General features: G+C 41.3%; 2 protein-coding genes across 3 annotated transcripts; one reads left to right on the forward strand and one right to left on the reverse strand.

Annotated features, from left to right (window-relative positions):
• Positions 1-1,818: 1,818 nt before the first annotated feature.
• On the forward strand, positions 1,819-13,408 carry ccdc30 (coiled-coil domain containing 30). The gene is made up of 22 exons (XM_070838910.1): positions 1,819-1,983; positions 3,358-3,514; positions 4,044-4,115; positions 4,777-4,892; positions 4,983-5,110; positions 5,223-5,415; positions 5,656-5,754; positions 6,142-6,270; positions 6,454-6,591; positions 6,816-6,994; positions 7,160-7,427; positions 7,656-7,778; positions 8,182-8,352; positions 8,598-8,807; positions 9,337-9,494; positions 9,608-9,773; positions 10,404-10,525; positions 11,713-11,854; positions 12,000-12,136; positions 12,437-12,554; positions 12,852-12,916; positions 13,026-13,408. The coding sequence occupies exons 1-22, from the start codon at positions 1,819-1,821 to the stop codon at positions 13,213-13,215; spliced, it is 3,246 nt and encodes a 1,081-aa protein (XP_070695011.1). The 3' UTR covers positions 13,216-13,408.
• Positions 13,409-14,639: 1,231 nt separating this feature from the next.
• Positions 14,640-24,045, reverse strand: znf362b (zinc finger protein 362b). 2 transcript variants are annotated; one of them, XM_070840111.1, is made up of 9 exons: positions 23,973-24,045; positions 21,870-21,933; positions 21,352-21,580; positions 21,020-21,124; positions 19,764-20,082; positions 18,725-18,949; positions 18,266-18,344; positions 17,938-18,096; positions 14,640-16,844 (listed from the first exon to the last, which is right to left on the reverse strand). In XM_070840111.1, the coding sequence occupies exons 2-9, from the start codon at positions 21,930-21,932 to the stop codon at positions 16,728-16,730; spliced, it is 1,296 nt and encodes a 431-aa protein (XP_070696212.1). In that variant the 5' UTR covers position 21,933; positions 23,973-24,045; the 3' UTR covers positions 14,640-16,727. The 2 variants fall into 2 exon arrangements, with proteins under 2 accessions (XP_070696212.1, XP_070696210.1); XM_070840109.1 differs by having other exon boundaries at positions 21,352-21,607.
• Between the last annotated feature and the right edge of the window lie 361 nt (positions 24,046-24,406).

A 24,406-nucleotide genomic window follows, 5' to 3' on the forward strand; every position in this document is an offset into this window, starting at 1 on the left:
TTTGGGATCAGCACTTAAACCATTGAGGAAAAAGTTCATCATTCGCAGATGAAGCTGCATCAAGCCTAATATATGACCATGGATCATGAAGAGGTAACATTCATAGGTGTTCATTTGCTTACAGATAACTTAGTACCACTCTCTCTTGAGATGATTTGTTCCAGGCTTCAGCAACAGAAATATTTAGTGGAACTTCTATGAGCTATTTCAATCGACACAAATTGAGACTTTTCAGAGGCTTTTGTGTCTGCTGGCATTTTTTACATTGTTGTTACTTAAACAAGTATAAGTTACTTTGAAAATGAATGATTGACATGCAAAAATGGCTGTTGGAGTGAGTAACTCTTGTACCCATAGCCAGCATTCACCAGTATTAGGATAGAGGTTCTAGTTAATGTCTGATCTTTTAGTCATGTGTTCCACAACAGCAGGAGCAAGGACCAGTTGGTGTGGTGTTTAAGTACAACAGACACATGAGACCTGATACCCAGCCTGTGACAATATGTTGCATGTTGTCGGAGCAGTGAGCGAAGTAGTTTAAATGCTGCATAGCAGGGGGGGTGGCTGCTCTGGTTACAAGCATTACAACGAACAGTATTGAATTCAGCAACAGGTGTTTAGTGCTGGCATGCCACTCCAATGTAGTGTCCCTCTCCTATGTGTCATGCAAAAGGATCAGTTTTCAGCGAGACTGACAACCTTGATGTTGAACACTTTTATTGCAGTAGTTTGTTGGCTATAGTAAGTAATGAGGCACATCATCAAAATCGGCCAATAGCAGTGTACAACTACAGCTTTAACTTTAATGACACTTGAGTTCCTTATGCAGTATGCATTATTAAACAAAGCTTTATAATCACAAGCAGTACGCACACAGACTAGCTGAATTTGTGGATCCTCCTTGATTCACTACAATACTGATACTCTGGTCACAACACATTCAGCTCCTTTTCTGGGTTCTCAGGTGTGGACAGAGCTGGACCAGATTTCTATGCGGCTTCAGGAAGATGGCCTGCCTCCGGGGGCCAATGTTGAGGAGCGGCAGCGACACATGTGGAGGCAGCTCCTCAATAGTGAGGCAAAGCTTGATTCAGCCACCCAGGAGCTGCAGACTTTACGTACCCAGCAGGCAAATGAGATGAAGGAGGTGAACTCTTTGGATTCTTTGGAGTTTTCATTCACCAATGCATTAGTGTCATAGACCTCTTGACTGGCTTGTGTATGCTAGGAGGCTCCCAAGCTAAAATAATGTGTTCCTCCTTTTCATTGAAACCACACACACATTAAAGTGCTTCAACCAGGACTACAGTACATTAGATGATACTCGCATACATTTCTGAAATGGGTAAAGCACAATGTCAATTGCTCAGACTATTATGTCAGTCACAGCTGATGTTCTTTTGTCAGGTGGAGAGCTACGTTGCTCATATTCGCGGGCTGCTGGAAGAGCGTGAATGTCTGACTGCAGACTATGAGAGAGACAATGAACAGTTGCGACAAGAGCTTTACCAGATCAGACAACAACAAGGTGAATTCTGTGCACAATGTTGGCATTCTTTGCTGTGGGATGTAATAAAGCCTGGCTCACCCGAGCTCCTAATCAGGATAAAGCAAACACACCTTAGCTTCATTTTTATTTGCTATGAATGGTCTAAAATTGGCCTGTGACTATATCAAAGTATTTCTTCCTTCAGATAGATATTTACTCATGTTAATGTGAAATCTGCTGCCTTGCTGCAATACTCATGCACTATTTTGTTAACTACTAACTAGTAAAAACCATTTCTTCCAGAGAGTCAGAGCAAGGAGCTGGCAGAGATGTTGGCTCAGGAGGACCTTGGGGAGATTGGCTTGAGCAGTCCCAGTGAGCAGGTGGCTTACTTGCTGGTGGAGAGAGCCACACTACTGGAAAGGCTGGAGGCCACAGAGAGGAGACTGGAAAGTCAGAGCCTCACTGACAGCTTGAGGGAAGTCCACCACCAGGTAAAAGACTGACCTGCGTACATTAGAGGGCTGTTCAGTTGCCTCAGAATGTTAGTTCTTCACAAGAAAGGAACCACACAAGTCCACTATGTTATGGTTTAGTGGCTAAAATAGTATGTACAGTGGTGTAGTTCATTGTCACCATTTGAATTGTAAATATAAGTCTCCCAGTAATGGTGCACAGCCTCTACCATGTTGAACAATGTATGTATAGTCATCAGACATATTGAATTTTCATATTAACCTAAAGGCTTCATAGCTGAAGTGGAATGTAGTGGTTGGCTAACCAATGCAAATGTGGAGACCATTTAAACGTGGCTTACTGAGTTTCTGTGTCTGTGTGACGCTTGGATTTTTGCACTACTTTTTTGCACTGCAATTCTGTACTACACCTACCTCTATTGTACATACCGTTGTTAAAGAGTTCTATATTGTTTATATTGTCCTGTTCTTTTCCTATTGTTGTAGTTTATTTCTATCTTTCTCCTCACTGTACATAGAGAGTCAAGTTTCACCGAGTCAAATTCCTTGTTTGCCTGTTCAAACTTAGCCAATAAAGTTGATTCTGATTCTGATAGGAACATATTTGCCACACGATGGGGGAGGAGTTAAGACAGCAGAGGGAGGATATGCAGAAAACCCTAGATAACATGACAAAGGTGAGGCAACTGTGCTTTGGCTGAGTTACAGGTCGGTATAACCTCAGATTGAATTAGGTTTGTGGAGAAAAGAACAACCTAATTTCTTCCAGTGAAAGTACAGGGGCACCACGTGATGGTTATTGAGTGCCATGTTGTGACTCTGTGCACATGGGTGTTTCCTCTCAGCAGTGTTCATCCCAGAGTCCATGGAAAAAGCTGTTTGGGCTGCGCAGGTCTGGTCAGAGCAAACACAATATTACCCCTGTAGGTTTCCATTTCACATACAGTATTCTGTACTAACTCAGCAACTAACACTGATGTTGTGATAACGGACATCGCCTTGTGGCTTGTTTCACAGTGGTGCTACTTTTGAAATACATTACTCGCTGATGATGTGCCTTAATATACGCATGACTACGATGATTCAGATGACTTTGCTTGTCTCAGTAACTACTGATGAGTATTCGAAATGGGTGGTACAGTATTGGCATGTCACAGGTAACAGCATGTGCATCCAACTGGTCTCTTTATGCAGTTGAATGCTGACATAAGAGATTATAACTCAGTGCCCTCACTCCTTTCCAGGCCTGCAGCGATGATGAATCTCAACCTCAGAATGCATGTCTCTTACAATAGCATGTTGGGCCATTTGCATCTCCAGTCTGACTACCAGTCTTCTTTCCTGCTGCACTCCTCCCACACTAACCATCCACACTGCATTCTTTTACTCCAGGCCCACAGCGAGATGATTTCCCAGGAGCAAAATGAGCGCCAGCGACTGGAGCGGGACCTTGAAGAGGCGTCTAGGAGGCTGGCAATGGCTCATCAGGATATCCGCAGACTCACCAATGAGTTGGATGCTGCCAAAAACAACAACCTGGAACCAAGTGGTATGTTGCACAGACTTGTGGTGTTTATTCCTCAAAGAACTGAGAATCTACATTAGACTTTGATATTTCTAAAGACAATTTACACTTACAGGTTTGAACATTGTTTTTACACATTGTTGTTAAAGTAAGTGGCCATAACAAACCTACATTTGATGACATTTACTACCCATAAATAATCAGATTTACACATGCAGCCCCAGTTATTATTGGCCTCCAACAATGAAAATGTTTCAGTGTTCACATACAGTAACTTAAATGTCCACCCTTACTGAAATGGCAATTCTACTTGTTGTCCAGCTACACATTTGGTTAGTATAACAGCTCTGTTATAACAGCAGACATTTTTAATGTGGAACTGTTGTATCATTATAGCCTACTGCCGGACATCATTAACAGCTTATGAAAAAATGTTTGTAAAAATGATCAGAAAGCATATATTCCGCTTTATAGAATTTTTTTATAGAAAATTCTTAGAGAATTATAGAATTTATACATTTTTATAGAATTTAAAATATGCTTATAATCTCAGGATCTGAGCTTCAGGGAACGGTCCAGGAAGTAGAGAACCTGAGGAAGGAAGTGGACAAACTGAAACACTGTGGTGAGACAGACTTGGCTGTGAACTAAAAATCTGCCAGTCAGTGTGCAATGTTAACACCAGCCACATTGTTTGGTGATTTTATTTTACTCTTCAAAAATTTTGCTTGGTTAGAGAGTTGTTAAAATTGGTGAGTGAGGATGTTACTGATTGTCTTTTGCGTAATGGATTTTTTTGGTGTTCAATTTGTGTATAATTATCGTTATTAAGGTTCTTCAACAAAGCTTTTTCTTTTTTTATTCTTTTAAGACACTACATGACTAGAAAGGTGATATACTTACTACTTATTCCATACAACCCTCTTCAGTGGCTCTCACACTTAAAAAATAGTATAATAATATATTCATATCATGGTGGAGCAAAATGTTTCATTATGTTGGTGTTAGAAATATTTCACCTATTTCCCCTTTCCCCCATATTGGTAGTGTTTTTGTCTGAATCTCTGACCTTTCGGGGGAGGCCTAGTTAAATCTTGGTGCAGCTGCCACATCCATCCAAGTTAGTGAAAATGCTTAATGCAGTTTCCTTTAAGACATAAATGGGCAAATTTAAAACATGCCAAGCAAAATTTCAAGAAAACCTTCCCGTAATTGCCATAATGCACTATATTTTTTAATTACTGGAGGGACTCCATATTAATGGTCCTGGTGATGTCTCTTCACAGATATGATGAAGCTTCAGCAAGCCAAAGAGCAAAATGACAGACTAGATGCAGAAAACAGAGCTCTGAGGGAGAGACTCCGCACTTTAGAGTCTGAGAAGAAAAATGTCTTGGACCAGGTTGGTATTTTACTGATTCTCTTTCATAAAATAATAACTCCCAATTGTTGTTGCAGCAGCTTGGCATTGTTTGGCGTTGTGTTTGTCCAGTTGGCAAAAAATGATGCAGACCAGGCTGTTGTAGCCAGAGAGGATGAAAAGGACAAGAGTATTAGCGATGAACCACAAAACAATCTGTCTGGCTCATTGGCCCAAGAAAAGGATTTCATTCACAAACGGTAAATATACTCAGACAGCATCTTGGTAAATTATGTTACAAATTAAAGTGGACTTTGTTTGATATGATCACACCTGCTCTGTCTGACTTTAATAATTTTCATTGTCTGGCAGGTGCCGTGAGGCGATGGAGGATGGGCTTGTACAGGTCAGGGAGGTGCAACGGAAACTCCAGAGACTACAGAAGGAACAGGAAGAGCTGGAGGAGAGGAACGAGGAGCTGGAGGCACTGCTGGGTGAAGCCCAGAATGCCAGCAAGGAAGAGAGGCATCGCCATGAGGGAGAACTGGAGGGACTCCACAGGAGGGTAATGAGCAGCTCTAAATTCTTGCTGATATATTCAATATCTTAACTTCAAGCAGGATTGATTGATCATTTACTGTTCATGATTGTGGACTGTAAACATTTTACCTGAGGAGTTGAAGAAAGATGCCAGTCCTTGACCAGAGGAACTCAGTGTAGTTTAGTCTATGATCTGTTTTGTCATCTCTCTAATGACTCTAATGAATCTCTCTAAATGAGTAATAAACGTAAATGGTCAATGCAGATCAAAGGTCTGGAGGCAGAGCTGAAGAAGCAGGATGCCCAAGAACAAGTGTTGAAGAATGGAGAAGAGGTCAAAGCCCCTGAGTCTTATTTACAGCTGGTGAGAAATGACTCATTTTTAAACAATATTGTTACATCTGTGTTTGTTTCAGAATATCTTGATTTAATCAAAACTCCTTCTGAGTCACAGAGAGATTTAAGCCTAATGCTTAGAATGTAAAATAAATTGTTTTTTTGTTTTGAGCAGCAACTGTCACAGAGACACATAGTCATCTACCTGTGCAGCATAAAATTAGAGAAACTGTCACAGTAGACCAAGTTTGAGATCTCATTTGGCCTCAAATAGAATAAAATAAAGCACATTGCCATGCATGACCACCAGCCTGCAGAGATCGAATGATGGTAAATCAAAGGAGTTCCGTATAACTCCAAGTCCATGTCTTAGTGCAGCCTGTTGTTTTGTGTTCCCGTGTCACTATGTCTGAAGCACCTAAGGGAGAGCAGCCAGGAGAGACTGGCTCTGCTTGAGGCTCGTCTCACTGAGGAGAAGGAGTGGAGGAAACAGCTGGAAATAGACCTCAGTGCTGCCCAGGCCGCCCTTAAAAAAGACAAGGAGGTAAAAATCACACATATCCAGTGCTTCATCTGACAGAAAGCAATAACACCACAGCTACACAAATATGTGATATTCAATTTAAAGTTCAAGAGGTTTATTCCAGAAGCAAAGCGTTCCTGTGTCTTTTTTACAATATTTACAAAGATATAAGATAATATAATTCCTTCATTTCCTACACCAAAGGCTTTGCAGATAGGTGAGCGAGAGCTCAAGAAGCTGAGACTTGAGGTCAACAGCCTTCAGACAGAATGCCAGCAAGGAAAAACACTCATCAAGAGCCTCACCCAAGTCAAGGGGGAAAAGGCAGTTCTGGAGGAAAAGGTTTGTTAGTTTTACAAGTGTGCTTGCTATTGTTGACATTTTAAGTCAGTCCTTTTAAACATGATGAAAGTTGGGAAAGCATTCTTGCTACAGGGATGAATGGTTATTAAATACAGAAAATATTTAAGTGGAAATAAAAATGCAATTAAAATGTATAAAGAGTATACATTACAGCTCACTAACTTTAAGTTTCTCATCATCTGTCTTGCGTCTCTGTCTGACAGGTGGCCCAGATGGAGCGTGCACACAGCCGGCTCCAGAGCGAGCTTGAACGCTGCAAAGGCAATAACCGGACCCTGGAGGATCTCAGGGAAAATAGGCTTCAGGTTGCCCAGCTGCAGGAGCAGGCTGACCGGCTAACTGCTGATCTCAGCAGCCTCCAGACGGCTCACACCACCTTGAGGTTTGTTAGCAATCCAGAGTTCACAGTGAGAAATGTATTGGCTCATGCAGTAGTATTTTAAGACATGTAGGTTGAAACAGGTCAGTGTTGGTGCTTCTGCCCAGTCACAAGATAGGACACAGACACTGTAGCTCACTTGTTTTGCATAAATGTGGGTATTTTCAGGGATGAGCTGGTTTCTGAGCGTCTGCAGACCACAGAGCTCCAGGCCAAGCTGAGCTCCAGTGTCCAGGAGAAGCTGACAGCTAAGGGGGAAACAGAGAGACTGGAGCTTGAGATACAGCGCCTCAAAGAGCAGCTCAAGTGGCATCAAGAGCAGCTCTCATCTACAAAGGAAGCACTTACTATCAGCCAGAAGGCTGAAGTGCACACAGCTCACATAGAATCTAGGCTTGGTCCAGAGGAGAGGACCAAAGATGAGTGCTTGGATCAGGTAATTGGATTATATGTCCATCAGTAGGGTAGTTTGATATGTGAAATTATCTTGCATGACTGTTGAGTTATTTAGATTAAATAAATTTAGACATTGGGGTAAATGGAATGTCCTTTGACATTGCAGCCCCTCTAAACCTGATCCTAACCTTTAACCTGCTCATAGAGGAAGGCAAGCAAAAGACATTTCCTTTGCCAGGATCACATTTGACTCGTGTTGTGTTTGTAGCTTTCATGTCTGAAGCAGGAACTGAATCATCTGCAGACCAAGCTGGGGGAGGAGCGGCAGCTTGCCTCCCAACACCAACTGGTCCTGCAGGCTCAAGTCAATGACGCTCAGGCACACATCAAGGTACGTATGATCATAAGACATCCTTAACATGCCCACACAGCCATGCTGTTTCTGCAGTTCTTTTACAACATTATTAAAACATTGGCTTTTCATTGCTTTAATTCTCGCGTCGCAGCAGCTGCACTATGCCGTCATACGTTTAAATTAAACATGTCTATAACTTTGCCTGTAACATTTCTGACAACCTTTTTCTCTGTTATATATAATGAGAAATGTTAATGATTAACACAAAAGATTCAGGTTTCCCAATTCCAGCACTAGAAATTGACTCATGTGGAATTAGCTTTATGATTCATGTGCGGCCGCAAAAAAAATCTTATTTGAGGACACTTGGCTACTGGTGTTTATCAGTACGTATTCGGCATTAACATATCCCAACCTTGCCTTTCATTTCTCTTGTCAGTCCCAGGACTTAGTGCTGAGCCAGAAGGCAGAGGAGGCTAAACAGATGAAGCAGGACCTGCAGAGAGCCCAGAGCCTGTTTACCTCAGCAGAGAGAGAGCTGCGCTATGAGAAGGAGAAGAGCATGGACCTGAAGAGACACAACACCCTGCTGGACCAGGAAAAACTCAAGGTTGGTATCTGATTACACACTTGCATGTTTGGGTTATCTTTAATGTCTCTGACAGTTATCACTTAATTATCATCTTAATCACTCTCTTAGACTCCCACTCACCTCACTGTAAATGCCAATGGCCATGAGCAATTGTGAAACTGAGAAAGGTGCTATACAAAAAGCTTTAATTTTCTGAATAGCTGCTACACTGATGTTAAGCATCTGTTTTGCGTTCATGCTGTTGTCTCACGTGCTTCCTTCAGCTTTGTGCAGAGCTGAGGCAAGTCCAGTCCAAGCTGGTCCAGGTGGAGCAAAGCGTCAGCACTCAGGCGGCAGAATGTGAACGTCAGCAGCAGAAAATCAGGGAACTGGAGTTGGAACTGGCGCGCACCTCCACAAACCGCAGCGCAACCAGCAGTCTGCAGGAGGACCTGCAGGCTGAGAGGGCGCGGCTCATTGCTGCTGACAAGAAGGTCAGTGATAGCACAACTCCACAGGGATCTGCACTTTCTTCTATTCCGGAGTTAAGTCTAGCACTCTGGTTCTGTTACTGGCTTTTAATTACATGTTCCACTCTTCCCATGTGAGTGCTCTCATAGTTAGGTTGGTGAACCCAGACTTAACTGGGCTATCAATTAAATGGGCTGGTAACTAGCTTTGTCATACTCGTTTTCCCTGTTTGCCAATTTTAGGCTTAGTTAAGGTAGTTCCAACAAAGAGAGCCCGACTGAGTTTGAACTTGCTTTGTGTTAAAGTTATATCTTGATATTGGGCACACAGAAGAAGCAGTTGCCCTTCAGCTTGTGAAAAAACCTTGGGACATGATTCTTGCTTCTGTAAAATTTGTTCTGCCTCACTTGACGCCGCTCTTTTTCAGGGTTATTTGTCAACATTATAGACTATTTCTATCAGATGCCCTCAGGAAAACCAGGGTTACTCTGGAAATGTTGATGCTGATGTTTGTGTCACTGAGTGAAGCCTGTGGCTCCCTTGCGATGGCAGGTGCTGGAGCTGCAGCAGCAGCTAAAGAACGCCCAGCACCAGCTGCGGTTGGAGGAAGCCCGGGCCAACCAGAACAGCCGCCTGGAGAGGGACAGCAGGGATCTGTCTGACACCTTGTCAGCCCTGAGAGCCAAGCAGCAGGAGGAGCACATCACCAGGTCTCACAAACTATATAATAATAGTTAATAATAATTCCATAAGAAACACTGCAAGTTTTCAGGCATGATTCTGATCCACTCTTACTGATCTTTTCCTCCATTACCCATTTCAGGAAGCTGTTAGAGCAGCGTGACGAGGAGCTGCAGCAGCAGGTGCGCTCCCTGAGGCTGAAGGAGGCGTCCATGACCAGGACGAATGCAGAGCTCAGCCACCGCACTCAGCAGCTGGAAACACGTCTGACCATCCTGGAGGCTGAGCTTAGCAAGACCAGAGAGGAGGTAATGAACAGTGTGCAGCAGCTCATCTGATGTCAGGGATGCAGGGATTTTGACACCTGAGGCACCTTTTGTGGTCCTAATATGTCTGTTTCACATGTCCTGTCAAAATTCTGATCAAATGTGAATCCCAACTTCTATCCATTGACGGGTCCTCAGCCTGTACTTAGCTTTTAAAAGACATTCTAGTTACATAGGATTGAATTCTCAAGCACCAGTTCCAATCAATCAATAGGAGTGTAATATAAAGGGACACATTGTTTTTTTATAGGTGTTGTGCTGTCAGCTTCTATCCAAAATAACATTTATACAGTCTGTACACTCTGTCACTTCATCGCTACATCTAATCTTGAGAGGTCTTAAGATTTCAATAAGTTGCTGCAGCAAAAATGATACCATCACTCTTCTAGTGATGGTATCATTTTTTCTATAGCCATATGTTATCATGCTCTTTCAAAAACCGTGATCATTCAGTGCTGCTCGATGTTTGGCTGGTATTTTTACGAAGTCAGTGTACACAGTCTTCACATTATACTGCTGGCCATATTTATTATGTATATATTCATATTTGATATAAATATATTTGATATATTCATATTAGATTGAGATGTATGTGTTACGTGTGTCCTCCAGGCAAGAGACGGCCACAAGTCAAGCCACAGACTGCAGGAGGACTTGGTGGCCAGTCAGCAGGAGTGTGACAGACTGCAGGGAGAGCTGCAGCAAGTTCTCCTCCAGCTGGACTCACATGTCAGGTGAGACACACACACACACGAATAAAAGACATATTTACAAATATAAATATAGATATTTAGATCCTAGAAATTAGATGACAAGAGCGTAATAGTAGATGGCAAAAGATTTGACATATAACAATCCCCTCCCCCCTCCCAGTACCCTGATAACAGCAACTGAAATAGACAACAGCAAAAAATACACACACCTAAAGCAAAAAAGGGAGAAAATATGATATCTCTGGATGCCGGTAGGGACCCAGTCACCAAGGCCATAATGACAATTGGATGCTGTGTATATTTGCTGCTCAATAACATACTTGTAAATTTGGAGGGACGCATCATCCACGCACATCTGACAGAGCATTAATTCCATATGAAAGAAGAAGTGGTCTATAGTTTTAAAGAAGAATGATGATCAGGATTGCCTGATAGAAAGATAGAAAAAACCTTGGTAGCATACATTTTTCTGAATTAACGTGACCTGTAAGTGATTATAAGAGGCTCTCTAGAGAGCTAGACATAAAGTTCTGTTTGCATAAATCTGCAAATTTTGGTGCAATTTTGAGGCAGTTTGAATGGGGCAGCTGAGGAGGGGAGGTCCTTCACAGCAGCATTTAGAGGGAGCAGTTCACTCTTGTTATTATTTAGTTTGTAATTAGAAACGGTGAAGAGATAATCCCATTCGACATGGTCAAACACCTTTTCCCCTTCAAGAAGGGCATGGATCTCCTGTGACCCTGGAGTGGAAGGTGAATGAAAAACATTTAAAACGAGTCTGATGCTGAAGAAATGCATCCTATCAAGTAGTTCCTTGTTCCTCTTCGGATTCAAAGGGATAGAGCCTTGACAGAGAGTCTGTGGCGATATATAATAGGTTTTGAGGGCTTCATTAAACAAGCATGGGTCTCACTTGAATATTAGAAAAGATTCTAAAAAACTCAGTTTGGAACCCATCAGGACCGGGGACTGGCCACTCTGCATAGACTTGACGGCCTGGATTACTTCTTCTAAGGAAAGAGGACAATCGAGTTGGCAGGTTCTACATATTTACATTGAATGCAATGTTACAAAATTGTCTCTGGTGCCCTGATTAATAAATTAGCATGCATTTCTGATCAGGTGAATAAGGTTAAAGCACAATCGGTAATTAACACACATGGAGAAGTTGTGTCTTTGGTTGATTTTCCTTTTGCTCCTCCAACCAGGAAGTACAATGAAAAGCAGAGTCAGCACAAGACCAAATTGCGTCAGGCCAAGCAGGTCTTTCTCAAGGAGACTGCACAGAGGGACCGCATCATCCAGAAACTGGAGCACGACCTGGTGCTGGCCTCCAGCCTCTCACACAAGGTCACGCTCATGACTCACACATGCTGCCTGAATCCCTTTACATCGAAATATCCCACAATAGATGCTTGTGCCAAAAAAACATTTTCTAAAGTGCCTCTGGTTTTGTATATTTCTTCCTCTCATAACCCCCCTCGGTGGCTTTCAGGAGAAGGAGAGGATCCATACAGTAATGGAGGAAAATGAGAAGCTTTTGGAAGAGAAGAGGGAACTGTTGCGGAAGATAAGCGAGGCAGAGGAAATGGGCAGCAAAGGCATGAGGACTGCCTCCACTGTCCAACACAGGTATCTTTATGAATCACACAACTTAGTCACTTTACTACACTCATACCTGCTGCTGTTTCTTTTCATGAGGCGGTTTGAGTATTTGGCTGCTTTTTTGTGGAAAGTGGAAACCATATCGCTGGATGTCCTTTAAGTTCAGGATTTCTCTCAACCAAGAACTGAAAAATTATTGTCAAGTTAAACTACTTAATGATAATAATAATAAAAATAACTGTATATAACTAATATACATGTGTTGGTGAGGACCTGATGGCTAAAATTGCTTTTGCGAGCGAGCGTGAACATTAGTCTCTGTTCTAGGGCAAACGTCTTAGAAGTGGAAAACAGACAACTTCAGGATCGAACCCTGAAGCTCTCCAATCAAGTCAGTTCCTTGGAGCGAGCCTTGAGGAACGTCCAGTCATTCTACAACCTCGGGGTAACACCATACACATCTTAATGCAGTAAGGGGACATGCCACCCAAAATTAACAGCTGACCCAGCATTTTAAAACTGCTCATACAACATTAGTGATGTGAGATGAGGAATTTCTAATTTAAGTGTTTGCCATTCGGCTGAAAATGGTGCAAAGTGGACTTGATCACGGCTGAGACTGTATGTTTTAAAGGTAAGAGAAGCAGCATGAATGTAATGTAAAGTGGGTGACATGTCCCTTCTTCTCTTGTGATAAAAACGTTGATGTGTTTTGATCATAAATGGTTCAAATGGCCAACAGAATGCCAAGAAAGTCCTCCCCCCTGAAACTCTCTGTGATGGCATCCTACATACATCTACGCTAAGGTAAGTCAGTTTTGAGAACTAACTGCTGAGTTGAAATTATCCGTTGATAGATATTTACATCAAGGTGGATGTTTGAATGTGCATTTTCTCTTTACATCTGTGTCTCCAGTCTGACGTCGGGGTCATGTGACCCTATGGACATTTTGGACGCAATCTGCCGAGTGAAGGTGGACAGCACTCGAGCATCTGTCTCCACTCACCAACCATCAGAGCAGGGCTACCTGAATCTCACCTCTCCGCTGGTTCCTCCAGACACCAAAGGCACAGAGGAGAGCCCTAATAACAGTGACCAGGTATGAGAGGCGGTAGGCTTTGGCGAGGTTGTTCCCAGTGAGGATCAACATGTTTCAACATCCGCCACTGCCACTGGAGACAAAAATTAGAATAATGAAGTAAAAAAACGTAGAATGCAAATAATCTTTGTTAAAAGACAGTAATAATTAAAGGAGCCTTCCACTGCAGTTCTGCTCAGGGTGATATCTCTTTTGTATTGCAAAGCAGAGTTGGGTTTTTGGATCCAGGTTCAGACAGAGTTAAAAAAAAAAAAAAAAAAAACTGTGCAAGTGTCAATCAAATATTTTTATGACATATATTTAATGAGAGATTAATTTGGAAGCTAAAACCATGCTACAGTCTTGTTGGGAAGTTGGTCAGTTTTTGCATCAGCACACCAAAGCAAATCAGAAAGCCTGAAAGCCACGACTTAGCTTATGGGAAAGATTATTATCATTTTTAAAAGTAATGGTGAAAGACGATGTATTTCACACTAGAGCACTGATTATCAAAAAGGCATTTCATGAGGGAGATTTGAATGAGACTAGTTTAAACTGAGCACTTTATAAGGATTTATATATGTGTTTACATTTTTGGAAAATGTAGCAGTGGATTATAACAGTTGGTATAACAGTATATCAATGGTACGTATTTTCCCCCCTTAAATTTAATCTTGTTTTCAATGAAAAAACGCTTATGGTGTTGTATGTTTACTGTGTGACAAAAATCACAGTAGTCAGGTTTACAAAATCGTATTCATAGCACATATAACACTGACAATATTGTGGACCCACCTTATCTCTAAGAGGAGGCTGTGTGGACTGAGTCCAAGTATCCTTTCTGAGATTGGGCACTCCTATTGCTTGTCGTCTGTAGCCACTCCAGTATTTATGAAGTGTGGCTTTGCTTGTAGTTAAAAAACAGCCAAAATGTAGAACAGCCACAAAATCCATGAAGCTTTTTTTTTCTATCTATTTCAAGCATCACATGCTGTTTTTTTAAAATGTTTTTACATTGGTCAACAAATGGCTTCCTCCAGGGATGCTCAATCAGAAAGTACTTGTACTCTTGAATAAAGAGTGTGTGTGTGAGACATAGGAATAAAATACACATTAACTATTTTATACCACTATTATTTTGTGTCAAAAATAGAGTTGTACATTGTGGAAACCATTGTCTATTTTGTCTTTGATGTGCCTAAAATGATGAAGTGTTTAACTTTATCTTGCTGCTGCGTGAATACGTCGAATAACAAAAGCCTGTTTGTGTCAGACGTGGAAACTGACATCTAATGGACAAGAGACTGACTTGTTGTATACATGTAAATACATTTTTTAACATAAGTATTTTCATAAATAAAAGTTAACAAATATAATGCTTGATTTTTTTTTTTTTTCCCCCTCCCTCTATCTCACTCTCTAAAAGACAGATTTTCAGACCAAGCAATCAGTGATTTATAACAGTCTGTTTATTAAACAAGGTAAAGATACAAAGCTTTTTTTCCTTTTTTAAACATTGATAACCTTAGTTTAACTTCTCAGTCTTGGCTGTGCATATTTAGTTGTCTAGAAACTGTATATGAAACCACAATGCAAGACAGGAAAAAGTGTAATAAATCTACGCAATATCTTTTCATAGAGAACATGGGTTAAACAGTTATCATACAGATTACAGCTCAGGAACTCCATGCGGAAGGAAAAAAAATAAAAATGTTTACACGACTGAATACTGCAGAACACAATACAGAGTAATGGAAATGGGGTGATAAAACAGTTAAGGCATACATGTAAATAACTGATATAAAACATGAATATTAATAACATACGGGTAGACTAAAATAATTACAGTAAGTTCATACATAAACTTTTACAAAACCCAAACAAAACATGTTTATGAAAACTTAAAAATAGGTACTATAAATGAGTAACATGTTTTACAGTACAGCAACATGTACATTTTCCCATTATCTCAAAGGAGAGAGTAAGTTGAAGAGGCAGGGTCTGTTGTTGGCGTAAATGTCTGTTTTCAGGCCAGTGGCTTGAGTAATAACTTTTTATTCTTTTGAAAACATACTATATACTGTATATGTATTTTACATTATTCTCAGTTCCACCTTCAACGTAACGTCTAGCCGTAGCACCTTTTCTGAAGTGCCCTGAAGAATACAGGGTACCCTATTAGTACCATCCAGAGGTTAAAGTTACAGTAAAAATACGACAAACAATACTGCGTACAATGAAAAGAATACTAAAGGAGAAAAAAAAATTAAAAGGAGAGCATCACCTCCACATAAACTCAAAATATAGACCTATGGAATATGACGTATACTGCAGTTTATTCCAAATGGGTAAAGCTTATTAAAGATAAAACAAAAAAAAAAACATAGCTGGGTCAGAGTAGCTGTACAATAACTTCACATTTTGGTCCAATGTTTAGGTTTAAAATTTACCAGTCTAGTAAAATTTAATTTCAGCTGAAGTGTATTTTAAAAGTAGGGCTGAGTGGAGTAGAGCTGGCACTGATACATGTGCAATGTATTCAACCTCTAATACTTAAAATAATAGTCAAAGCTTAGCTGAGTAGAGAAAGTAGACACACACACTACAACAAGATTTGCTTTCTCTTTAAACCTCACCAAGGTTCATATGGCACTAGTTAACTGGACGTGAGGAAAACATAATGTCAAAAGCAGTGTTTCTTTGATCATATGTTGTGATCATAAAGGTGCACATCAAATATGGAGTGAATGATTTTTGAAACTAAGAAAAATTAAAAAAAACATTCATCTTTCTTCCCTTACATGTTGCTATATATTTTTTTTGCCTCCCAAAGTCAATAATACAAGTTCTCAATACAATCATTAAATGTTTAAATTGTCATCTACCGATTGCCTTTCTTCAAATTTAGACGACCCTGTAAATGTGAGGGAACACAAAGAAAGTAACAGGAAAAAAAAAAAGACTGTCATTTATACATACACAGTCAGTACTCTTAGCTGCCACAAGTAATGCCCTTTGGCATCTTTCCATCCAACAAGATTGAAACAATTTGAGCCAAAACCACAAGGCCTAAAAGTGCTTTAAGATTATCTTTGGATGTCTCCAGAATACACCCAGCATTTTTTTTTTCTACTTTCTCAATTCTTTATAAGGGCAAATATCATCTGGCACATTTTGGAAACCCATTTCATGGAAGAGGAGAGAAAAAACAAAACAAAAGCATTTCTAATGGCCAATGCATCCGGCAGTTTACATGACGCTTACGAAAGTGCTTATTAAATCTGACGCAAGACATTCTGTGCCACTCGATCCTCCGGACAACATCTAGCTGTATTGTTACATTCACAAAATAACGCTGTGCTCATTTTTGACAGACGGCCTGTATCGAGATGGATGGGGGCAGCCTGTTTACCGAATGCTTATGTCAGCTGTCATAATGCTAATGTAAGCCTTATGTAGATGGCTGTGGGTGCAGGGCCTCATAAGCTCCAGCCTGACGTAGACTCTGAATCCGACCTGCAGCTGAGCGGCTGGGGAGCTCAGATGAGAGAGATGCGTATGGGGATGCTGGGGGACTCGGTCCTCTGAGGCGACTGGTGGCTCACTAGGTGCTCCACCACCGTGTGTTTGGACATGTGCTTCATAAGGTAGGTCTCCTACAAAGACATGAAAACACACCAAATGGTCCAAAATGAAATAACTGCCATTGAAACAAAAGCCTAAATTAGGCAAAGTCTTCTAAATCTTTATCAGCGATCACGGTTGAATTTGATGAATTATTCCTGACATTTGGCTTTTTTCTTAAATCACATACTAACTCAAATATACCAAGACAATCTTGTAAGAATAACACATTCTAGATAATAATTCTTGTTGTGGCGTCAGTGAATTGAGCAAGATGTAACAATTGTAACTATAGACATTGATCAACATTTGATCAAAAGCTTTTAAAAGCTGCATTCGCCAGAGTAAACACTGGCTGTGTTGGCTTTGCATTTGTGTAGTACAACAGAAGAAAAAAGCCAAACAAAACACACATATTTGGACTGACCGACAGTACTATTGAAAGTACTCAACCAAACTCTACAGCAGCTCATTTCACAGTTATGTTGCCTTTTGTGTGTCATTTTGAATGTGTGCCAATTAGAGAAATTAGCTTGTGTTGGACAGTAAACCTGCAAACTCTTCAGCATCAGTAGAAAATGGTTGAGAAGCACTCATTTAGATAGACAGACAGATAGATGTACTTTATTGATCCCAGACTGGGAAATCCATCTTTAATCTATTAACACAATTATTGACCCAGTAATCAATGTAAAGGATACTGATATTGTCTTAATAAAAACAAAAATATATGGGAAAATGAAGGGTTGCCACTGATTATTATTTTAATCATTGATGATTCTACTACATATTCTCTTGATACATTTATTAGTTTATAAAAGTTCACTGAAATATTAAAAAAGCTTTTGTTTGTTCGACCAACCTTTCAAAACCAAAAGCTATTCAATTTATTATCTTGGAAGAAAGAAAAAAAAACAGCAAATATTTGAACAGGAGCAAGATCATGTTGATTCATTAAATATCACAAACGCAAAAATGCGACTAATGTCGGGCCAAGTGAGCCAGAGCGTCATTAAAGGCAATCATCTCTTATCTCATCAGCCATTTAAAACAGTCCGCCTGGAGGCACATTGGTAAACCTTACGCACGTCACGATAACAAACAGGTATTCTGTGCTTTACTCACTGAGGTGTATGCCCGGCCACACATGCTACAGCAGTAGGCCTTAGCGTTTTTGATGGCGTGCGCTGACAAGTGGATCTGCAATGATGCGGAGTCTGAGTAGGCACGGTAGCAGTTAGGACATTTATACGGCTTGTCTTTATTGTGCTGCCTCTGGTGAGACTGCGAGGGAAGAAACACAGAAAAGAAAGCCGTTAACACAGACAGTTAAAGCAATGAACCTTGTTCCTGTCTTTACTACATTGTGTAGTTTGTCTAACTCACTGGAAAATAACAGTTCTTGTTGTAATATCTATTGTGGCAGAATTACGTCGTGTGGTCACATACTGACCTGGAGGTTAGACAGCTGGGTAAAAGCCTTTTCACATCCGGGGTGAGCACATTTATAAGGCCTATCGCCAGTGTGGATTCTGTGGCAAAAGAAACACACCAAAAAGTTTGAATTTACTCAAAACCTCAACAGATTCTGCAACTCCAACTTCTTCATATTTTAGTCACAAGCTAAATCCATCTAAGACAGGATAAAAAAGAATTTAAAATCTCAAGCAAAATGAAAGAAATAGGAAAGATTTTATCAAAAGTCCCCAAAATGATAAGCCAGAAGTATAAAGAGATGTCAGCAGATAAATTCTGTGCAAGAAAAAACACTTTCAAAGTGCTGTGGATGTTAGTAATCAGTGACGAGTGTCAGATTCCAGTAGCCCAGGTAAAGCTCAGTAAGTTAGCAGCAGCTCCTCTTTTCCCCACACGAACAAGACTTTCCCTGGTTTGTGTTCCCAGCCGGACCGACCTGGTGTGCTGCTGCAGGTGTGACAGCTGACGGAACGAGTTCTCGCAGTAGGAGCAGTGGTAGGGTTTGATCCCCAGGTGGATGCGAAGGTGCTGGGACAGGTAGGAGGCGTTGGCGAACGTCTTGGAGCAGTGGGGACACTTGTGTGGTTTGGCCTCCGTGTGGGACTTGGAGTGAATCTGCATTTCTGACTTGGTTAAGAAGGTGAGCGGGCACACTTTGCATCTAGTTTAAAAAAAAAAAAAAAAAAAATGCATAAACGTGATCAGATTGGGCTGTTTCAGTCAAGTTGAGTTAATGTTTGTGAAGAAATAGTGCTTAACAGATATCATACAGCATAACATCCTTAATGTTTTAAAGTACTAGACCACTGCTGTCCACGTGATCTACACAAAGACCTCTTCAGTTATTTTCATAATAAATGAAGCAAACAACCACATCTGAACCGTTTCGAATCACATTGATGTCTGAACTGCAGTATCACTCAGCCCCAAACAAAGTCAGACTTTAATTCAAGATTAATCTGAAAGAGCTAGGAAATTGTTTAATGTCCAATTAGTTACACAAATTCCTGGAGACCTGCATTGTGCTAACTTCACAAATTAAGTCTTTTCGGGACAAGGTTTTATTGTGGAAAACAACTACAGGGAACTGATAAAGTCCAGCAGCTTGACGCAGGACCATTTAGATAAAGATGTGACTCACCGCCTCTGATTCTCCTGATCCTAACTAATATAGAATAAGAAGAAGGAGAAATGTACCATATTTTTCCATGCAGTGACAGGAGGCAAAGATCAACTGACTGGTCCCTGAGTGAAGCATTCATCCACTCAGGTGAAAGATCGATGTCTCAGTGAGTAGCAGCAAATCTCAGCCTACTTAAAACCAAACTTGTCTCAAGCAAATGCCTATTGATCTTTTGCATACCACAATTAAATCTGTGAGGACCAAGACCAGCACTGAGAGGAAATATCCTTCCCCCTGCGGTGCAGTGAAAACATGAAAACAATAGCAGCAGCAGCAGCTTCCTGTGTCCAACCTGTAGGTTTTGCCCTCTTTGGGTGCGACAGTGACACAGCCTTGGTCGGCTAGGATGGGGTAGGGCACCACCAGCAGAGGACCAGACGGGTTTTCGGCTTTGATCTTCTTCCGTCCCCGGGGTGCCTTGGGTGGGGGGCCCAACAGTCCAGCCAGGCCTCCAACTTTCATGTGGTCCATGCCAGGACCGCTAGCCAGCCCAGAGATGATGTTCACAGAGGGGGCACCGCCTAGGCGGTTGTGGCTGCTGGAGGTTGGAGTCGTGGGGGTCAGGGCCTCTGATGTGCTGTGGCTGTCGGGTCGGGATGAAGGAGTCAGACCTGTGGAGGTGAAAACCAGAGATGTTTAACACACACACTCACACACACACCTACTACAACACTACACATGACTTAAGAGGCTCCTAATCATCATCATCATCATCATCATCTATAAAGTGCAGATTTACATTTTAGGTACACAGATGCAAGTGACGGTAAATTCTGAATGCATGCCAAACAGTTTAAAATAACAATCAGATATCAGACTCCTGACACTTGTGTGAGTTGTGGAATCCATCATGGTGATGGTGAACATCAAGTCTATTAATGTGTGCCAGAGGTTCATGTGATATACAACTGAAGTGAGTTTCAAAAGCCTCCTCACTGATTTCTACGTTGTACACAAATGAATGAAAACCACTGACTGAACAGCAGCAAATTCCTGTAACACAGCAGCACAGTTCACATAATGGTTTGCCACAGTGCACAGAGTACAAACTTGCAGAACCTCTAATATGGCTGTTTAACAGCTCAACAAAGCCCAGAGTCTCCCCAGCATGTGAATCACTTTGGCTTAAACCATTATATTGGTTTAATGTTTCGCTGGTTCACCACAAGTCAGGTTTCATGGTTTATGTTTGCACCAACATCCGTCTGAAGTTATTTATACTAACATTCACAAATCCATGTCTGTGTACACTTGTTAAAATTAACAACTGTGGCTCTTGGTGCTGCTCGGCCTGTACAAGAAAGTCTCATAAAAATATGTGTCTCAAGAACTGCTTACTAAAAATGTCTTATTTGATGTTTGCACATCTATCCTTTATGTAATGATACACTAAGTATCTCAGCAGTTTCCCATGTTGCCAGCCTGAGTGCAATCTACCGAGACATTTAAACCATATGACAGATCACACTGCTGTCGAGTTAAACCGCACCACAGGCTGATTTTGGTTCCCCGCGTTCACAGACCACAGGGACAAACTAACTGCAGTACCTGAGCGATGGTTGATCCGGCCAGGCTGCTCGCCGAGTTGTCTCATGTGCCAGTCTTCCCACAGTCCTTTGGCCTTCACCGCTGACTTGTCGTCCATGTTTCCATCTGGAAGTTGCCAGGTGATGGCATTTAAATCAGTGAGCGGTAAATCATGTGTTGCTATACGGTAGGCAGACCGTACACTATGTTGTGCTTGTTTCTAAGAATACCGCACAAAGCGACGGTAACAATTGTAGCCAGCAAAGACCGTCACAACCTTTTTGTCTCTATTGCTACATAGAAATTGTACCAAAACACATACTATTCTTCTTTGGTATCTATAACTGCTGTACCTGGCACAGAGCTGGAGGCAGGGCGAGCGTGCAGAGCGATGTCAGGCTGTCCAGAGCCCTGCGGGTGGTGGGCCTGCACCTGCTGAGGCTGGAGCTTTGGCAACGACATGATGTGCTGAGCGCTACCATCCGGGGACGAAGTGGGCACCAGCAAGGGCTGCTGGGAAGGAGTGGAGGTAGGCGGCAGATGCAGGGGTCGGATCTTCTCAGCCATCAGCTGCTCCTTGATCTTGTTAATGAGCACCAGGTTATCCAGCTGAAAGGGTTAACGGGTCATGCTCAACAGAAAACATTCGCCGTGTGTGAATGTCATTCACGCCCCCAAATACATTTCCCAGGGCAGAAAGCACACAGTACAAGTTCAATTTTTCTTTTTTTAATCTACGAGAACAAACTGTGACAGAGTTTGTTCCACTGGCAGACTGGTGCTGAATGGCTGAAAAGACATTCACACATGGAAACAAATGGAAATTAAAGGTGGACATGTCGCAGTGATTACATGTTACAGATGAACTTACCTGGCCTGGCATGGATGGAGGTGGCGGCCAGAAATACGGGTTGTTAAATCGAGGCTCCGCCATCCTGAAATGAAGAACGTTTATTTCAGTCACAAACAAAAGTCAAGTTCAACTCAATGAGCTGATATCTTACTGCAACTTTTTTTGTTTTTCAAACTGAGGATGAAAGTGACGAAACCCTAACCGCTAGCAACTCACAGGTTTCATGTTTAGTAGAAAAGGTGAGCATTTTCCTCTGGCTCCACTTTACTGTATACATTTCATTAGTTTCCATCACAAAAACGTTTGCAAAACAAAGGAAATATTTTGAATGATGAATATTTCATCTAGGCTTGCATATATTTCTAAGCTTAATCACATCTTTTTTTAAATATTGAGAACAGCTTCTGGTGCTTAAACTGCTCCACTTATCCACCGAGGACACATTTTGTTAAGAATCTCATCCTACAGGGTGCTGGCAGATAAGAGTAAGTTTCACGAGGCCTTTTCCAGACAAAAAATAAATACTTTTAAGATGGTTTTTGGCAAGTTTCACTTCATAGGTGATACAATCAGGGGTAACTGCAGGATTTTCACAGGCAGCTCCACAGATGTCACCAATACTCTTGAATATATTTTAAATCATTATGTATTTGTTCCAATTTCCAGTTTCCTCCAGGAAAAATATTAAGGTTATTTTGCATTTTTCATGACAGTCAGTAAAAAGGAAGTTAGATTAATCTAGAGAAGACCACGTGCGTGAATATGCGTGTTACAAACAGGGTTTGGGTTCTAAAAGCTTTTAAAACTTAAGTAAAACAAATAATTTTGACCAAAAAAACAACAAAGACTTTATAAATACAAACTGAAGATAGTTTAACATCTCTTAGGCTGGAATATGAAACATTACTTACTTACATTACTTACTACATTTTTCTAGCTTTTATCTTCACCTCATGGTCTTCCTCAGCAGAAGGTGTTGTCATGAGTAAACTGCATCCACTGAGGAAGACTTTGAGATGCAGCTAAAAGCTGGAAAAATATAGTAAGTGGACCTTGAGTTTAAAAATCTTAGTAAAAAAAAATATATATTATTTTTTTTTTAAAGTATTATTATTATTTAAGGACCTGCCTTAACCTTGAAGATAACCCAAATAAATGAATTAAAAACGATAATAAAGTGAATAAATCTGTCCTTGGATAAAGATGTCAGGGCTCATTTTAACAACTTGCCACATGACATTAACGCCAATAACTCGCGGTGTCACCATCTAAATGTCACCTGGATCAGTAATCAGCCACCTATAAAAGCACAGAGCCGCTCAGCTCGGATATTCAGCTCCTCTGTCCCTTTTGTCTGAGAGGGAATTCCTCAAAATAAGTGGACGTCGCTTTAAATTTCCAGACAAACGCAATGACAAAAAAAAAAAACTTTGCATTCTTTGACTTTTCGGACATGTCGGCTGTCTGGGAGCATCTCCGGACTCAAACTGACGGAGGCTTTCACGGATCGACCCTCCCGGTGCGACTCAGACATTCTCAGACAGTTTTCTTTAAACATTTCCAGACAAAAGAGAAACAAAAATGGCAGCCTTATTTTTATAAGGCGGGACGCCATATTCTGCAGACCCCAAAAAATTTAGGAGCGTGAACATGTTGTCGTGAGGATGGTTGTTGGGGAAAAGAGGCGGCCGACGCGGACACAAAGGTGTGTTTATCATGTCAAAGGCATGAATGATTGTTTACGGCGAAATGCAGGTTTGAATAGCCCGGCCTCCCCACCTCTTAAAAAAACTGACACTTCCTACAACAACCATGCCCTGCTAAAACAGCACGGAAACGGACAAGATGCGGGCTCGACCCAAACACCGCGCCGACAGAAAGCCCCGCACCGACGCGTTAAGGTCACAATGTAACAATGCGCTGTCTGCCTGAAAGACGCCGTGCCATCTTAACCAAATTCCACTTTTAGGGCTGCTTTTTTTCCCCCCACATTCTGCAACTTTTGGACGAATCAAAGGACAGCAATTGCATTTTGTGCACAGTGCACGCATTTTAGGAGGCTACCGCTTCATCGGAGAAATGCACAGCAGTGCGGAGACGCGAAAAGACATGCACAAATACCTTGTGTCCTGATTGCAGATATTGTCTTGCGAGTACAGCTATAATATAAAAGGTTGATGTTCTTTCTGCCTGCCTCCAGTCGGACCACCGCTTCCGGGTCGCTTTGTTCACTTCTGGGTGCTGCTGCAGGCTCAGTACAGTACACACACACTCACTCACACACACACACACTCACACTCACACTCGCATAGAGGGAAATATTGTGCTAATGTAGCTTTGGATTTTATACACGATGACCTACTTTATTCGCTTTTAATGGACCGCGCATGTATGATGAATCTAATAAGGTTGTTTCAGCGCGTTCATGTTGGATTTCAGCCTACAGATCCGCAGGGTTGGAGGCAGCACTCAAATCCTGAAATAGCAGCGCTACAATGTGAAAATACTCCACTACAAAGAAAAGTACTGCGTTTCAAACGTGCACATAAGTCAAA

Source organism: Pempheris klunzingeri, chromosome 11 (assembly GCF_042242105.1).
Source record: "Pempheris klunzingeri isolate RE-2024b chromosome 11, fPemKlu1.hap1, whole genome shotgun sequence".
Classification (NCBI taxonomy): domain Eukaryota; kingdom Metazoa; phylum Chordata; class Actinopteri; order Acropomatiformes; family Pempheridae; genus Pempheris; species Pempheris klunzingeri.

Coding starts and splice junctions, on each gene's coding strand:
- ccdc30 (XM_070838910.1), top strand. CDS start 1,819: ATGTTGGCTCAGGAGGACCTTGGGGAGATTGGCTTGAGCAGTCCCAGT. Junction 5,416..5,655: donor TGGAGGGACTCCACAGGAGG/GTAATGAGCAGC, acceptor TGGTCAATGCAG/ATCAAAGGTCTGGAGGCAGA. Junction 12,555..12,851: donor AGTCATTCTACAACCTCGGG/GTAACACCATAC, acceptor AATGGCCAACAG/AATGCCAAGAAAGTCCTCCC.
- znf362b (XM_070840109.1), bottom strand. CDS start 21,932: ATGGCGGAGCCTCGATTTAACAACCCGTATTTCTGGCCGCCACCTCCA. Junction 20,083..21,019: donor CCGGATCAACCATCGCTCAG/GTACTGCAGTTA, acceptor TCACCTCCACAG/GTCTGACTCCTTCATCCCGA. Junction 18,950..19,763: donor AAAGAGGGCAAAACCTACAG/GTTGGACACAGG, acceptor TTTTTAAACTAG/ATGCAAAGTGTGCCCGCTCA.